Source organism: Lichenostomus cassidix, chromosome 3 (genome assembly GCF_008360975.1).
Source record: "Lichenostomus cassidix isolate B80296 chromosome 3, HeHo_3.0, whole genome shotgun sequence".
NCBI lineage: Eukaryota > Metazoa > Chordata > Aves > Passeriformes > Meliphagidae > Lichenostomus > Lichenostomus cassidix.
In genome coordinates this window covers 2,516,276-2,534,706 of record NC_139483.1, presented here as the reverse complement: position 1 = coordinate 2,534,706, position 18,431 = coordinate 2,516,276, and the positions used below count along the sequence as shown (strand labels likewise).

Below are 18,431 nucleotides of genomic sequence, written 5' to 3'. Positions count from 1 at the left end.
CTCAGGACTCCCTGCAGTGACATCATCAAGATGCAAATCCGTAAGTTGATCTTTAAAACAAAATTTTACTTAGAGAAGACCCTGACTCCACATTCAAAACTCCTGAGCTCTCCACTCTTCAGTGAGTGGTGGTTTGGCTGCTGGTGATTTAAACTTAGATGAGAAACGTACTCAGTGTGCTGCATCCATGGGCAACTCTATGGAAAAATGTTCCTGCTGGCTTCAGAAGGATCAGAGAAAGCAGTTGCTGCTCCCTCGTGGTCATCAGCATCATCCCTGTTTTGAAAGTTACCATCACCTAAACTTTGCAGCAATTTAACGACCTTCTCTCTCCTGTCAGCCTACAGAGATCCTTTTATCTATAGCTTGGTTCAGTCAAACGAACCAAGGTAATTGAGACTTATTATTGAAATGGCTTAAGCCAAACCATGTCTGCAGCCCCATGGGATGACTCCACGAGACTCAGACCAGGAGACTGTAACAAACAGCTTTTTTTGAAGCAATCCCAAACTCAATGATTCCCCCTCCTCCTTTTGTACTTTCTTTTTTACCACTTGGTAAAGTCTTTTCACTGACTCCATCTCCTGTTCAGCACCGTCTGGCATGACTATGCAGCCATTTCAAGACTTATGTGGCTTCTTAATTTTTAAAGATCATATAGAGACCAGAACACTTACATTGTATTCAGATGTTATCACACAGCTGACCTCCTTCTGTGCTCACCATGGATGGCATCACACAGCCAATCTGCAATTATAAAGTGAATGGCTGTTGTAACGTGTGTCCTGCACTGCTGCAAATGGCAATTCCAAAACCTAGAGAAAAAACCAAGAACCTCTTCATGTATTGGGACCAGGACAGAATGAATACTTCGTTGTCAGTGTTCCTTTCTTCTTTTGGGGTCCATTGTCCTTTGTTATATTCACCACCAGGATATTCCTTTTCCCATCTGTTAAAACCCAGCATGAAAATCAGACAGGGCTATAATGCCCATTTCTGACTGTTTTACACTTGAAAGCTGGCTTCAGTCACTGCAGTTTTCAGTCCTGGAAGGCAAGTGTCACAAGTGGCCAAATGCAGACTGCCCTCAGAGGAGAATCTGCTTTAGCTGCTGGCCTCTCAGCAGCTCCCTTCACAGAGCTGGTTTGGAGGAAATATATCATTTTTATTAGCTTATCATTTTGCATTGGGACTGGAAGAGTTCTGTGGAGAAAAAAACCCAGAGTATCTGTAACTTAGAGCATTGTCCTCTCTCTGTTGGGGTTGTTCCTCATCTGTTTCCACAGCATCACTTGTCCTGAATAGAAGACAATCCTTGATTCCACCAGTTTTCCTTATTTTCTTTGCCCTTGGTTCACATCTAACATTCCTACTTGTGAAAGAACAAGGCATCTCTCTGCTTTTTGGCTTCACATTGTTCCTCCCTTGCTCTAAATCATCAAGGAACCTGTCTGCTGCCATGGGCAGCCCTGTCACACTGGTGTGGTGGGATGTCCTCTCCTTCTTGTGTGAAAATCAGTCTGTCTTTTATTTCCCCCTGCATACTCCCCCACGGAGCCTCAGTCCTGACTGTCTCCACTGTCTTGTCATTTGGTCTTTGGGGGGTAGTTTCCCTTCCTTTCTTCTTTGCCTTTCTTCTTTGTCTTCCTTCTCCAGTTGAATAAATTTTTTGCTCAGCTTCATCTCTCCCGCATTGGCTCGTTTCATCCTCTCTCCTGCCCTTGGGTAGGGCTGTCCCATGGATATCCCTTTCCATCTTGCTGTTCTCTAGGCCACCTTCTTCTTGAGGAGTTGTGCACTAGTGTTGCTCCTGCTCTCTCCTCAGGGTGTTCCTCGATCACATCTTTGAATTCCTGTATGAATTTCAAGTTATCTCCACTTGTCTCTTTAGCACTGGCATCATTGAGTCCATGAGTGTGGTAAAATTATGTTCCATTCTCATGTACTTTCCATCCTGTGCCACACCACACTGATGCACAGCTGGGAGATTCTGCAACCATCCATCATCTCATGAACCCTTTCCTCCTTTGTTCCTTTCAAAGTATTCTTCAGAAGAGTCTAACTGAATTAGGCACTGAAATTCCACGCATTCTTGCTAGGTGCATTGGTTTATAATACATACTAGAGAAACAGGAGACTATCACAAGCTGGTAAGCACTAAAAATCCCTGCAACATAATCTGTTGTGGTTGGACATTTTATTGAAATCCTGGATAGTCATTTGCAAAAAAAGCTGACACGCAGGGTTTGGATTTAATCTTCACATTTCCACTCAAACTGTGGCATTGTTTGAACACAACAGCTTTGGGATCCTGGCAAAAGAGTAAAACTGTCCGAGCTGTTCCACTCTGGTTTGAATTATCTCTCTTTTTATTTATTTATTTCTAGCTTTGAAGTCTGTGTACTTTAAAAATCAATTAACATTATATTAACAAGCAGACACTAATTACATTTTAACAAACTGGAAAGGCTTGGCTACAAACCTTTGAAAAGATAGATTCCCATTTTAAAAATCTTTCTAATCCAACTGGCATCATTGTAGTAAAACACTGACAAAGAGCTGAAATGTTAAAGGAATCTGTTTTCCAGAATTTTTTTTCTTTGATTTATAATTAGTCTTCATCATTGTACTGTCTCATACACGAGGTCTGGTAAACAGCGCACTCGTGACTTTTACAGGATTAATGGACACATTGTGAGATGTAGAAATTAAAAGATCACTCAGATAATAGCAACACTTCACTCTTGTAGCTCTTCTCAGCAGTTCAACTTATTGTTTTACAAACAAATTAGGACTGCTATCAGAAGTTCTACAGAGAGATCAAAATGAGGCAAGGAACACTAATGTGTCTCATCTGCAATTGTTTAGCAGAACAGAGGCAGATCAGAACTGGGTCTCCTGTACCCAGTTTAGACCTCTAATCCTTAGGTTTCAGTGGTTCACTGGGCAGTTTTTAAAATATGGGCATTGGAGTGTGCAGTGGGAGTCAGAGAGTTTGTATCAGGATGTTCAGCACACCAGGGAATGCCAAAAAGTGTAAATAGATTGTCCTGGAACTGTAAAAAATATCCTGCCTCTTCTGGCCACTCTGGGTTGTTGGAAAAGCAGCTCCCACATGAAAGTAGGAACCCCAGCAATGCATGGAACAGCTTCTCCACAGAGCAGAGAGCCAAGACATCACGAGGTTTGTGTGGTAAGAGCAAGGGGAGAGTAGGACACGAGAGGACACAATCCTTGTGTCAGAGCAGGCTCCAGGAAACACTCAGGAGAAGCTCTGCTTTTGAAATGTCCCCACGGATTTCATCACTTCTGTGCGCTCCAGAACAGCTGCTTGAGAGGTAAACAGACAAGGAACCCACTTCAGACGGAGCTATCTCAGCACACCAAAGCCAGCCTGTGCCAAGAAACACTTACTCACTGCTGTGTCACAGACCATGTCGGGTCATGCTGGACCCATGGGCTCATGTCCCTAGCAAATTCCTTGAGACAAGCTCAATGGAAGTGATAGGAGAGCACCATTGCTCCAGGTCACACACATCAGCATTTCTCTGTTACAGCAAGTACTTGACTTACTTGTGACAATTGGTTTTCTAGACTTCCTACAGACCTGGCTACATCTTCTACCTGAGCTGAATTGCCAGAAAGAAGCTCATCTGCTGGACTGACCTGCAGCCCAAGTCCTTCTGGAGCTGCAAAGAAGAGGACAGACTTTCATGCCTGTCCTGGAGCCACATAAGGTATGCCTGGCAGAGCAGCACAGCCAGCCCCAGCAGTGGAATCCCAGCAGTGATGCCCAATAAAGTCATCCCAACCATCAGTGATTCTGTGTGCTCTTGCTGTTAAAGCAATCTCTGAGTAATTTCCAGCATCAGCACAACTCATTACAGCTGGTGGCTGAAGCAAGCTGTGGAATTCTGGTATATTGAGAACAACAGTTTTGGGCCTCAGCACAGCATCTGGCAGAAGTGACTCTCCAAAAAGGTTCTATGAATAGAGTACCACACATCAGGGTCACCTGCTGTGTCACCCTCTCTTCCCATCCTTCTCTTCATAAACAAACTGGAGTAATACAGGGGTGTGATGTCTCTCTCTGCCTCCTTCGAAGTCACTGTTTTGATATTAAAGAGCACATCTGCCACTTTTCCACTGAGCTGGTTAAAAAGATTTAACAACTCCTGTAACTCTTGCACAAAAAGTCTCTGTACACAGCTGGATCAGACCAAGTCTCCAGGTCTACCACATCTCTCCAGATCCTGTGCCACTACAATTACGCTTTCCACTTGATTAGCACGTGATCTAAATGGATTTATCCTTGCTTCCTTATGTCACTTGTCAGTGACATGTTACATATGTGGAAACACACTCACTCCCCTCTTCAGTAAGTGCTGAGCAAACCAGCCTGACTCCAGTTCCAATGGTGCTGAACTATTATTTTGTGTGGTCAGGTGAGTGGTGGTTTTGGGATCATCCTGACAGGTCTGAAGCCCTGCCTCCCAAACAGATAATGTGAGGACTCATTATCTTGTGACTGATCTGCAGGGAGCACAAACCACCCTGGATGTGTGAGTAAATGAGGGAAACACCTAGATGCTGCTTTTGAAGGCATCTGGAGGCTCTAATGTTCAGCTGCCAATAATGGCATGACATCTGCCATTCCTCAGCTGGTGGTGTGGTTTCTTTAAAATGTGTTCCTGATCTGTGTTTTAAATTGAAGAACAATTAAACTTTACGCACAAATAAAAAGCAGATCATATATTAGAGAATCTCTATTGGATTTCGAAGCAGGCTAGAAAGTACATAAACACCTTTAGTACAGACTGTTTTTCTTACATCAGTACTTTATTCCCTGTCTCAGCAGGACAGGGAAATATGCAATGCACCTTCAACCAAACACATTTTAGAAAAAAAAGAAATTAAAACCCAGCAGAAATCCTACCTTAAATAGATCCATTCCGTATCTTGGTCCCCTGTGAAGAGCAGCTGCTGTGAAACAGTCCAGAGACAGCAGTGCTCAAACTCCTCTGAAATAAATGCAGGCAGCTCACCTCACATTGACAGGTTCCTCTCACGGTTGAACTTGTTTCAAACCAACAGTATTGACTTCAAAGCAAGACTTAACCTGATCTACATTTGCACAAATGACAGAACAAGCCCATTCCTGGTTCAACAGCTTGGGCAGTTCGGATTTGCTTCAGCACAGAAATTTAGCACCATCCGCAGAAAAATGTATTTGAAAAGGAAAGATTAAAGTCTGCAGGGGCTGATGAGGATACCAGGAGAAGCAGGCAGTGAGGCAATGCCCAAAAAGCCAACTGTTGCACTCAGGTCCACTGCAGCTTCCCGTGTGCTTTTCCCCAAGAGAAAACAGCAGAACAGAGAGAACAATAGAAAAAGACAGGATAAGTGGAGGGGGGAAACCACCTTGACAAGTTTGATAAGCTCAGGAAATGTAAAGCTATCTAAAAGATGAGGTGGGATAAAGGGGCAGGAAAGGGCAAACAATTCAGATTCTCTGTCAAACAGAAACTCTTGAGTCTTCCCATACCATAAAGGTCAATCAAGATTTTATGCAAGATAACAGGATGCAGCTTGCCCATGAAAGGTTACTGTAATTATACTTATGTTTCCACTGGATTAAAATATGACAACTTGAGCATTTCTTTAATTTATTGAAGGCAATTATTCAAAACCTTCTAAAGCATTTACAGAGAACTGTATTTCCCAAGAACATGCATGCCTGAAGATGGAGCACATTCTAGGAAATATGTGATCCCATGCTAGAGCTGCAAATTCTTTAATAGGTACTCTATCAGCTTTTTTCTTACACTAGCTAAAATAGAGTCTTCAAAAGCTGATCAGCTCTAAATCTATTAAAATTGATGTAAACCAGGAAAAACACACTGGTGGAAAAGCAAGTGCCAGACTGTAACTAAGCCTCACGGGGAAAATCTTGAAGACTGAAGTTCCTGGGAGTTTTATTATTGCAGCAGTGGAGCAGGGATTTCTCCCTAACTGTTCCCCAAGCACAGGGGTAGCTGGTCTGTACTTTCTCCAGTGTGTAAGGGATGGAAGAAATCAGAAGAGAGCACATAATAAATCAACTGACAGTCTCTTAAAAAATAGCTGTCCTGTCTCCTTAATATGAGTGAGAGTAATGTTCTGAGGGCAGGAAGAATTTGGCTTTAGACTGAAAACATTCCCCTATTGGGGTACAGAAAGTGGTCACTCTGTAGTTTAATCAATCTCAGGCCTCACTTTGAGAGAAATAGCGTGTTGCCTGCACCAGCACGTGTAATAATGTTTGCTGAATATAAACTACGGCTGTGTACCCCAAGATGGAAGGTCAGAAGTCAACTGAGGATCTGGCCGCAGATGTTCAGCAGCAGAGATCAAAAAGCAGTGCATCAAATGCAGTACTTTTCCTCAAGGAACAGGTTGCAGAAATGTTTCAACCCATCTCCCTTCAGAGCAAGGGCACTCACCCTGCGTGTAACAAAGCCATGCACCACAAACTGCCAGGTTACTCAAAGACAAAGTTCATGTTTCCTAATTTCTCCTTGTCCTGTGCTTGAGTATTCAAGTATTTATAAAGTGAGTTTGCTCTTATCCACAAACACAGCTCCTTTGAGTCTCTGCAGTGCTTTTCAAGTCCATCTAGCACAGTGAAGAATCACATGGCACACCCCTAAGTCCTCCCCCAGCCCTTGATATATGTTTCCTAAAGCCGACATTTGATATTATGGAATGTTTTGTAATCAATTCTTAAAGTTATAGCACCACTGGATTTTTATTAACTTGCACAACAACAACAACAAAAATCCAACAAAAAATGGGCCCTCATAATCAGTCAGCCTTGTTATATCCTGAAAGCTGCTTTAACAAGCAGGGAGTAATATAGTGTAATTGGTACTCCGCAATTTAATTGTTCTGTTCTTAAATCTAATATTGCAGCTGTGGGTTAAGTTTACGCCACAGCTTTCAAGAGAACATGAAAGTGTGGTACATCTGTGCAACAGAAAGCTAAACATCTCTCATCTGATGTGTTTACAATGACATTTGATAGCGTGGAATTGTTTGGAGCTCATTCTTAAAGCTGCAGAACTGCTTTTCAACACTGAAAAAAAAAAAAAAGGGGAAAAAAGCCTCCAATCTCCTTCCAGCAACTCAGCCCACACAAGCCTGACGGTAATGCTGCTGGCATTGTGGAAAATCTGCTGGCTGGAACAATTCCTTTAGGTACCTTTGAGCATTTGTCACTCACTTGTGGACAAGGGGATAAGGACATCTTCCTCTTCAGATGATACAGTTATTATTTGAAAAACAAATGACTTAAAAAAAAAAAACCCAAAACCCTGGACAGAACAACCCCTGACATGCATAAAACAGACAAAAATATTTTGAGAAATGTTATTACATGGATGACTGTAGCTTGTATAGAAATGGTGAAGTTTTCTATTTAACAGGTGGCAAAACTGCTTGTGGTATCTTGAACTTCACATTCTGTATAACTAACAGCTTCAGCATTGTGTACTTGTTAGTGAATTTATTAGACCCATAAGTAGTTCAAGAAACTTAGGAATGGGACCATAAATGTCATCTGCAGTTTGTGAACTGCAAGTATCTGACTGTTTTGATCAAGGTTTTTACAGGAAAGTTAAACGGTTATTAAAATTATTTACTGCTGCTCCACAAAAAGGGAGCAAGCCTGCTGGAGAACTTAGGTAGTGATAAGATGTGATAGGTTGTAGGTCAAATGCATTGGCAGAAAAGCATTTCTGTTTATGTCTAAGCCCAAATTTTTGTACAATTCGAAGCTTAGAGTGCATTTAAGTGGCTGAGAAAAGGTCTGTGGAGGGAGGAGGAATTTTCCCTTTCCCATAACCTGCTGCCAGAAATACACAATCTGATCAGGCTACTTTTCTTGTTCTCAGCATTAGCCCTTTTCTAACATTTTCTGTCCTTGGAGAAATGCATGATAGTGCAACTTACTTAAAGAGGTCACTCTCTGCTCATTCCCTTGTAGCAATCCACACCGGTGTCTTGATTTATACTCTTTAACAGTTAAAAAGTCAGGCTCACTGATGAAGCTCAGCTATATTACACTGGAATCTATTAACTTTTTGAACTTTATTATTTCAGTCACAATTAAGACTATCTGAAGCCTCTTCATAAGAAGGGGCCATATCAAAAGCTGTACGTTAGCAACTGGATCAATGGATGCAGTCATTCTGCATCAAAAATACCCTAAGAAGGACAGATCTCCTGGGGAGGCAAATCTGTATCAATATTTCAGTCTCTTGAATACAGAAATTTGATACAACGTGATGCAACACCCGAGCTTCCCCTCCTTTCAATTAACTGAGAAATAAAAATTGTCCTTAGAAGGGAAGAAATGCATTTGTAGTGTTTAGTTTTTGGGTTTTCCGCCCTTTCATAGCATCATAATGTTCTCTTCATGGGTGGAAAACTTAATCTTCAAGTTCAAGGCTAGATTCTTCATACAGTTCAGGATGAGATGACTTGGAATACCGGGAATATTTCAGATGTAGAAAATCACCCAATTCATCCAGAGCATTCAAAACCTGTAAGACCATTATACTTTGTCAGTTTTCTGGGGAAAGAAATGCAGTTCTAGTAACTTCAACTTTACCGCAGAACAAGAAGATTGTAAAAGATATCAATGCAATGAAGTTTAATGGACAAATGGGAACATTTTGCAGTCATTTTACTATAGTGAACACCAATGCAGTCATAGATGTACAATAGCATCTATGAGAAAGGAATATACTCCTTCAGCAGGTTATGGTTTATTAGTAAACACATTAATTGAGCACAGATGAAAAAGATTACATTTTCTAAAAGCACAGGGAGCTAACAATCCCCATAAAAAGTTATCTTTGCTTGTGCAAAAGAAACATGTAAGGCTATACTTCAGTATTTCTCCATAGCTCCCAAAGAGTGGAGTTGCCAATGCATTTCCTTAGGTAGCACTCAGCCCACAGTGCTGAGCAGCCAGCATAAATAATCTGAATAATTTAAGGTAATTTTAGTGAATGCCATTATCTTATATTAATATCACAGGAACAAATAATTTTTGTTCATTACTACTGTAATGCAATTTGCTGAGCTGAGCACCGAGCTCTCAGTAGATTCAAAAAGTAGCCAGGGAACTCTGTACCACAGAGAAGCAGCTCAGTGTTTTGCAGCATCTGACCCACATTCAAGGGCAGCCAACTTTTTGGCATCAAAGAAGAAAACAGCAATTTTGATTTTGAGCCTGTTTCTGTTCAACCGCTAAAACAAGCTTGTGAACAAAGAGAAGTAAATTCGAACAAAAAGAAGTAATTTAGTAATGGTTTATGCAGCGAGATAGCTTCCAGGTCATTAAGGAAGTTGCTCTTGGGAGCTTGCCCTTTCATGGCTCTTTTCACTTTAGTTCCAGGCTGAGATACAAAACAAATTTTGCCAAAGGGAAACCTTTTCATTGTGCTTGTTACCTGTTGTTACCCTGGGTTTAGGCACAGTCACCAAGCATTTTGTCCTAAAAGCTTTCCATCTGCAAGTAATTAAACTCAGGGCATTTCCATTCCCCAACAGCTCAGAGTGCCACGAGCACTGTGGCAAAAGCACAGCACGTTCAGTGATGACTGCAGGGCGTGTCAGACCTTCCCTGGAAGCTGCAGTGTGCAGGGAGTGAACATAAAATGATGGCCCAAAAATGTGGTGCTCTTGGCATTTGGGGCCAGGGGGAAAGGAAGGAAATCAAAGCAGCAACCTCAGGAGATTAATCTTCAGATCAACTGCATTGCCTGTTACCAAATGAGCCAAAATCCACAGCAACAGCAAGAGCTGGCAATGGCAAACACAAGAACTCAGCTCTGCCCTGTGCTACAAAACCCTATCTTTATGGCATTGTACCTTGTTAATAACTACTGCACCTTTAGAAGAAGCAGCAGTTTGACTCTGCACACACCCAAAGCAGGTTTTTGCTGTTGTTTGAAAGCAATCTGCACTGCTGTGGGAGCTGGTCAGCATGGCAGGGCTCTGGCCTCCACACCCGTGTGCATCTCAGGGGGCAAAGGGAGAGAGAGCCAGGAGCTCTCTGCAGCCACAAGGGGTTGTCTGCCTGAACCAGAGGCATATTTACCTCAAACGCCTTCCCACGTTCATGGATTTTTTGCTTTGACCATCACACTCGTGTAAAGAGAGTAAAAACAAAGCCTGAAATTGATTCTTAAGCCTCTGTGTTTCATGCCTCTATGTTGGCTCATTCTGAGAATGAAAGAACACATCTCAAGCCAGGCCAAAAACACCTTCGGCAAGAAAGGGAGATGGAAAGTTTCAAGGAGTTTATGTTAAACACATTTCTGACTGAGTTGGAACGGAGGTTTATGATGGAAGTCTCAACATACTCTTAATGGTATTTCTGATATCAGAGAAAGATACAGAACTAAGATTGGCCAGACAGCACCAATTAAACTTAATTAGGTTCAAACAGTTCCAAATCCTGTTTGCAATTTCCACCTGTACCCCCAAGGCTGTCCCATATACTTCTGCAATTCAAGGAACATGTGGAAATATGGAATGGAAATATCGGTATGGAAAACTTGATTTTCAATTATTTCCATATCCATTTCAGATTTCCTACTCTGATAGTTTTGACCTAGCATTTAACTTCTTTTTTGCTGTGTTCTTCATATAGGTTTCAATTAGTGATGACGGATTTGGTCACTGTTAGAAACAGAAGAACATAAGAAGTTAACTGTCCCATAATTTATTTTAAAAACGAAAATGTGTAAGGCTTGAATGCCTTTCAAGATGAAGTGATAAGGCCAGAGAAACAAAAGTAAAAATAATCTATTGAGATTCAAAGCAACAGAGGCACAGCTTCTGTTAACAAAGTTAATTTGGGCAGGACATCTGCTGTGCTTACCTTGTCTAACATCTCCCGTGTATGTGCAGCTGACACACAAAACCGAGCCCTGGATTCTGTGATAGGAGTAGCTGGAAACCCAACCACAACCACCCCGATATTTCTTTCTAACATGCGTCTTGCAAAAGCCCTGAGGAGAGAAGAAATAGAAGAAGAAGAAAAAAATCAAAATAAATTATCTCAAACTGAGTGCAGAGAGAAAACATTCACATATAATGCAACAATAGGTAAAATCCTGTATTCAATTGATTGAATAATCTCACTACTTTCCATAAAAGCCAGAATTTTACGGGCAGGACTGAGATTCTTTGCTGCTTAGTGGCTCACAAAGCCAAGTGGGTGTCAAACACTAGAAATGTGATGGCAGAGGGGGCACAGCAGGATAGACAGGATTTGTTTATGTCAATGGAAATCTTTGAGTACAAATCAGAACACATGGGCATTCACAGTCCCTAAGCATGGAAGAGGTTGGGCTTGTGGAAGGTATGAATGCTTGGCTCCTGAACACCAACAAGAATAAACCAATCTGTGTGAGGGTTTATTTCCTCTCACAATCACTCTGCCAGGTGGAAAGGTTTGTGTGATGTGTATGAGACCTAGAGCACACAGCCACCCTAAGCTACCTGCAAATACTCCCTACAGCTCAACCCTATGTCTGACTTCTGGTCTGTGTGCCCAAGTCAGTGCACAGGAACTGCCTGAGAGGAACTGAATGGTAAAACATGCAAAGACCATTCAAAGATCAGATGGGGAAGAAAAGGCATCCATCTAAACCAATTCATACATCAAAGGCAATGTGCCTCTTTTAATGATTACAAATTGAAAAAAAAATCAAATTAAAAATGTTATCAAAAGTATTATTGCAGACCCTGTTAAAAAAGGAAAAGAGAAAAATTTTAACATTCTGAATTCTGGAACAACTTAAAGTTAAATCTAGGGGCAATTTTAAGAGAAAACAGAGTGAAATTATGAATTCAGCTAACATGTATGTTTCTCCTGGGAAGCATCTACCACACAGAACATCTGCAGTGTATACCAAATAACCTATGAACTTGAATAATGTTTGTTTTGCCAGCAGGTTTTTTTTCAGTACTTACCCTATCTTACCAGGCATATAAAGGAGCAAGGGTACAACAGGAGAATCATCATTGCCATAAATGATGAAGCCCATTTCATGCAATTTTCGCCTGAAGTATCTTGTGTTTTTCTCCAGCTGACGCACTCTTTGAAGCCCTGAAATGAGCCAAGCAGGAGAACAGTCAGTGCAAAGATCAGAACTGGAGTCTGGTCACAGGCAGGAACCAGGGCTGGGGGTAACCGTTTGGCTAAAATGCAAGTGTTGCTATTTGATTGAGAAGAAAAACATGGAATGAGCGAAATGTAACTACATTAGTTATTATGACATTTTGGGATGGAAGTACAGGACGGAAGTACAGGACTGATATTCCTGTACTTGTGAGGTGCCTTCCCACTGGCAGAAACACTCCCTGTTTCCCTGTCCTGCCTGGGGATAGACATGTGAACAATTCCTTGGACTTTGTTGTGCTGAATAAAGCCTCCTAGATGACACACACCTATAGAGAAGTCATGCAGACAGGACATGTAAATAGAGCATGTTCTTTCTCAACATCATTGTCCCTGACCTCCATCAGCCATGGATCCACAGAGTGACCCCCAGGAAAACTGACAGGAGAGTTGAAAACAATTATTTTTAATGAAGGAAAAAAGACAAAAAACAGAAGAGAAAAAATGTGCTTGAAAAGACATTTCACCCACTTCTTTTGCAGTGGTTTCTGACAACTGCAATTGCCTCCCAACCCACTGCATAAAGAGGAAAGAGCCATGCTCTACATTACTGTAGAAGGAGATATAAGATGTCCTTTCACCACTCCACCTGCACTATATTTAATCAGTGAGCTGATCTATGTGCTGCTTTTGCACCACTGTGAGGTGCTGACAGGGATGGTGCCACCTCCTCCACACCCCCATGCCCAGTGCCAGTCCAAGCTCACACAGCAAATGGAGCCAGGTCTGTCATCTGCCTGACCTGGCCAGAAACAAAGCTGCCAAGACACAGATTGAGTCTCTAAAGTTAATTGCTGCTCAGCAGCTCATGTCTGCCCAGCAGAGGTGGTGAGAATGTGTGGTAATACTGGGCTTCAGCAGGACACAGTTACACGCTTAGCTTTCATTTTCCTGCTGTTCATCAGCCCATACTTTCAATATCACTTACATTATGTCACCAGACATGAACACTGAAACCTCCAGTACAACTAATTTCCTCTTCTCCCTTTGCTTCTCCCTTTGCCTTTTCACAGATGTGTTATGTTTTCACTCTCCATGTACGTTTTCATTTTAGTTTACATTTCGTTCGCTTCATTCTTCATTTGCTGCTTTCTGCTGTCGCCATTCTCTGACTGGGCTCCTGTTCCCTAATTCCCCATCTTGCTCTGTGTAACCACAGTGGCCAGCAAGGCATTTGTAGCTGCTACATGATACCTTTGGCAGATTTGTCCTCAGACCACATTCTGCCCCACCATCTGCTCTGGCTTTTCTTCCTTTTCCCTCTTGGCTGAAGTGGGGATCACCACACCTACATGAACCCCTTTTCCATCAATATCTCTGAACATGTGTAGGTTTGAACAAGATCTGCTACTTCATCTGTCCTGTATCCTCCTGAGTCAAGGTTCTGTCAGTGTTCTGGCTGGGAAATTTATAGGGAAACTGGGACTCCCTTCACAGTGATCGGTGTTTTGCTTGAACAAATTAAAAGATCTCATAAAAACAGTACATTTGTAACTTTATGCACAAAACTGCCCACGCAGACAACCTGTTACTTACAGTCTCAGTCACTCAGTTTAAAGCACTCAGTGGAAGAGATCTGCTGGGTTAGAGAAGGCCACAAATAGTTTAACCATCTCTCTAATGCTGCTAAAGCAAAAACAGCTGTGCCAGAGCAAGGAAAACAAATGAAACACAAAAGCATCCTACTACAAAGCTTTCCAGTCACTAATAAAAACAATAGTCTGTGGTATTTCCAAAAATATTTTTGGTGTAGTAGATCTCAAAGAAACAGGAGGAAATATTGAGGAGGAGGAGGGGAGAAGAGATGATGGTAAGGAAAGGGAGTTAGAGAACTGAAGAATCATCTGGCTAAAGTCTAAAGAGAGACTTTTCCCCTTGTCAGAATTTGTAAAGATGTTATTAACACCTCCTCAATGTCCAAGTTACAAGGAGGAGTGTGGGGAGTAACCTGAACTGGGGACTCAAAGCCACTGCTGTTTCTTGCTATCTTAGCAGCCCCTGAGCTAGTTTCCAGCCTCTCAGTTGGAGAGCATTTGAAACTACTAGATTTTCAATTAGGGAAAGTTCTCATAAATGCAGATGCTCTTGGCGAGTGCAGTTAAGACTTGCTGCCTTCTCCTTTCTATTCATGTGTTTACCACAGAGCTGGAAACAGTGTGAGCCATGCAAGATTCCAGGCTGTTCTGCTCACTATTTATCAAACCATATGTGGAGGGCCCAGAGTCCATCAGTTTGTCTCTACTTAGTTTTGGTGCTGGAAATTTAGACTCCAAAGAGTGGGGATCCAGCTGAGGAAACTTTGGAGCTGAAAGAGGAGGTTCAGGCAACCCCCCCAAAAGTCAAACACCTCTTCCTTTTCTATCTTTTCCCTCCCGATTCTATATCCTCAACCAGTTTGTGATGTGAGAGATCTCCTTTCAGGACTCCCTATGGAGCTCATTTCAAGGCAGCCAGTGCTGATGCAAAAGAGCCACTTGAATGTTTTAGCAACATCCCAGAATACTAATTTCATTTGCAGAGATGCATTAAAGAGCCAAATAAAAGATCAGAGCACTCACATATATCTGGAGGGGGAAAAAAGCACATTAGGAGACGATTGCTACACACACTGTATTTCTGGGTGGGTGGCTGGGAGGAACCTATTTCTTTACCAAGTGTCAACACTTTCCTTTCTCATGTTAAGTTTTGTGGTAAAAGACCACAGACACACATCATATACACGGGCTGCTTATATGCTGTCCCAGTAAGAGCAATAAAAACCTTCAAGTTTGTAGCTATATTTCAACACTGTTTCTCATTCCTTTATGGGACCTTCCAACGTCAGATAAGGAGGCAGATCTGAGCAAAATGTTTATTTTTGTCTCATTAGACTGATTTTGCCCCTACACTGCAGATTAAGAGCGATGAACTCAGTTTAGAATCAGGTCTTAGCCCAAATTCACTGTGGTATGTTTAACCAAAACCACCACATTTAAAAAGTATTTTCTTTGACTCCTGAGGCTGTGATCTTGCGTCCTTTAGTATTTATTGAGTGAAAATCTGCAAAGCAGACCCTTGAACTAAAAGAATACAGCTGCATCTATCTAGGTGTAAGGATTTACCTGTATGGCATTAATTAGAGGATCAGGGTCCCTAGACAGTAAATGTATGTGTTACACAATTCTTACTTTGCAAAACCCTTGAGGATTTAAGGTCTCTGCACAGAGCTTATAGCACAGCATGCAGCATATCCAGAGAGTTATATTCCATAAAATATGTGAACCACAACACAGCATATGTTTGGAGAAAACAGTCTGGACAGGGAAAGCCAACTCTCCTCTATTTAAAACTAAGCCCACTAGTACTCCAGTTTTCAGCTGAGGCTGAGAACGACCTTATTAAGAGCTCTACATCTTCTTATTGGCTGAATTAAGGCACAGAAAGAGAGAATAGTGAAAGACAAACAATTCTCAAATTTCACAATTTATCTTCACGCTGCTGGGAACATACACAGCTGGTTTATGGGGATTTTTCTGAAATACAGGATTAATTGCCTGGATGGTACAAGAAAAGCAGATTTACTGCATCAGCAATCCACCTTCTACTCGCAAATTTAGAGTTTTCATTTGGTTGCACCACTTTCAAAATATTTGGTTTACTGCAAAGTTCTAAGGTGTCGGCAATTCTGGGAAAAATGCTGATTATATTTTTATTTGACACACATCGCTGCATACTGCTGGCTTTAGCCCATTAATTTCTGCAGGCTTTTAGAAAGCTTTACAGCTCAAAATTAATATGGTTTAGTTGAAAGAAAAACACAAAAAGAAGGCAGGAGAGAAGGAAATGATAAAATGTAGTCGCTTGCTCATAATTTCTTTGAAGCAACAAGATTTTAAGAGACTCACTTGGAGCCACAGGCTTGGTAGGAGCTTTGCCACACACTTTCAGGGCACCTGACATCAGGAAGGCATCCTGACTACATCTCTGAGGGCTGATCTCAGGCTGGCTTTGCCTGGCACATCTCCATGCACTTCAACAGCACTTTGCTGTTTATGCCAGCTGAGGACCTCATCCTGGCAGTGATAGAGGCAGTAAAACCATCAGCTCTCTGAAACAAAACTTTGTTTTCCCCTTCCAGAGATGTCTGCTTTTGCCTCCCGCAAAGTGTTCACGAACAGAGAAGCTGCCTGCATTCAATTCCTGCACAAACATTCCACCCTTGAACTCTTCCTGTGGGCTTCTACCCTTGGAAGTTGTGACTCAGTCTATTGAAAACAGGAACAAGCAACCTGTAGCCTTTTGTATCAAGATCTCAGGTGTAAGAGGTGAAGGAGAGCTCTTTCTCCTGAACCCATTCCAGGAAAGATAACCCCACACCGTACTGGTTTTTGGCATGCAGTTGACTCTTCAAGACACAAATCCACCTGCTTTAATCTTCTCCAGCTGTTGTTTCATAGCATCTTTCTAGATAATTAGTTACACAATTGAACTTTTACATACCAGTGTCAGTGTTCCTTGGATGGAGAGCTCAACTCCCTGCCTTCCTCTACTAACAGCTAGATAGGAAAAAGCAAACTTCCATGGGCTGAAAAAAAATTTGGAAAACAATAGCTCTTTCCCACTAAACTATTGCAGATGGACAGATTTTCATTTTTTCCCTCTGGCTCCATTAGAAGAGTAACACACATGTACCTCCATGTGCATTAAATCACACATAGAATGCTATAAAACTGGGGTGCCTAAAGGAAATATGTTTTCAGATAAAACAATCTTAATAAAAAATAACTTTGCTATGAACTGGGGAGAAGTGAAGACATTTACTTCTACAATCTAATGCTAACTAGAAACCTAGTAATTTCAACTTAATTCAGCTCCTAAATAAGCCCTGAAGGACTTATTTTAACTGCAAACTGCTGCAAAACACTTTCCAGAGCAGATTAAGGGAAGAAAAATGGCAATTTTCTTTGAAGCAGGAAGGAGAACAATTGCAAAGATTAGGTCATTTTTACCTTATTTCTCGAATGGGTCAGCTCTGCCTACCCAGCCCCTTATCTCAATGCAGATCCACAATGCAGGGCCAGAGCAGGCAGCCTTGGCTGAGCCCTGTTTGCTCACAGCACAGGTGATTCATCACAAAGAGGGTGAAACAGCCAGAGCACAGCACGCTCTGTCTGCATCCCATTAGGTGTTTCTGGAGCGCCAGTGATCCCAGTGCCTCTGGAAACAGCACTTGCCTGCTTTGTGCTCCTTGGGCACCACAGAGCCCGCAGCACCTGGAGCAGAGGAGGAATCCTCACTCTCTCCTGACAGCAAAGACACCCAAAAAGGGGACTGGGTTGCCTGCTGCTGTCCCTGGGCAGCAGGCTACAGGTCACATCCAAGTGTGGCATCCCTCCTCTGCCTGCAGGTGATGCTTGTTTCAGGATACAGGGAACACCTCGCCATGAGTAGGATCTGCTGGAGGACTACAGCACTGGTTTGACTTTGAATATGGAAAAAGTGACGGCAAATGAGGTGGAATTTGATTAATCCTCAGCGATCCTGCAAGTCGCTGCAAACACATTAGTCCAAATGCCCTGCTTGTTCCGACCAACTGATCCTCCATGGATACATCTGATGTCCTGTGGCAGGTGGATCACATGGCAGGTGGGTCCACTGGAACAGCATATCTCACTCATTGTGAGTAAAGATGTCAGCATTTAGCTGTTTCATCATCCACTGCTGGGAGAACACCTGTGATGTTCAGCTTAGACAAATAATAATTGTGGCAGCATATTATCATCATTAATATCTTCACTGTTGTCGTGACTGGGACCCCTAGTCATGGAGCCAGTGCTGTGCAAACAGGGAATAAACGTGCCTGAGGGCTTGAAATGTAACCACATACTTACTGGGAATATTAAAATTAAGCCAAGGTTCAAGCATTCTGCTTGCTAAGGACCTGAGAGAGGCAATCCCTTCAGAATGCAGCAGCAAAATGAGAATTGGAAAAAGATAGACTTTAGCCTGACTGACTGTGCAAGCTGTTTTGAGCAGGTCCAAGGGCTCCATTGCTAAGTCACTTGCAGATTAAAAGCTCCCAGCAACAGTTTCATGATCAGTCCAGTTGGGCACAGATTTATTTTGCTGCAAAAGGGATTGCTCCTGTCAGCTCCAGCTGCTCAAGTCCTGGAAGGGGGGCTCATGGAGCCATATGGCAGATTGGCTCTGGGAA

At 42.2% G+C, this 18,431-nt stretch overlaps 1 protein-coding gene across 4 annotated transcripts in view; it reads right to left on the bottom strand.

The window, feature by feature from the left end:
- Positions 1 to 8,108: 8,108 nt before the first annotated feature.
- The window catches only part of SPTLC3 (serine palmitoyltransferase long chain base subunit 3), an 80,755-nt gene continuing 70,432 nt past the window's right edge, over positions 8,109 to 18,431 (bottom strand). For all 4 annotated transcript variants that reach the window (XM_085054028.1, XM_085054027.1, XM_085054029.1 and 1 more), the window contains 3 exons: positions 12,031 to 12,166; positions 10,934 to 11,063; positions 8,109 to 8,582 (listed from right to left, as the gene is read on the bottom strand). In XM_085054028.1, coding sequence (XP_084910154.1) covers positions 8,469 to 8,582; positions 10,934 to 11,063; positions 12,031 to 12,166 — 380 coding nt within the window. In that variant the 3' untranslated portion in view covers positions 8,109 to 8,468. The remainder of the gene's footprint in view (positions 8,583 to 10,933; positions 11,064 to 12,030; positions 12,167 to 18,431) is intronic.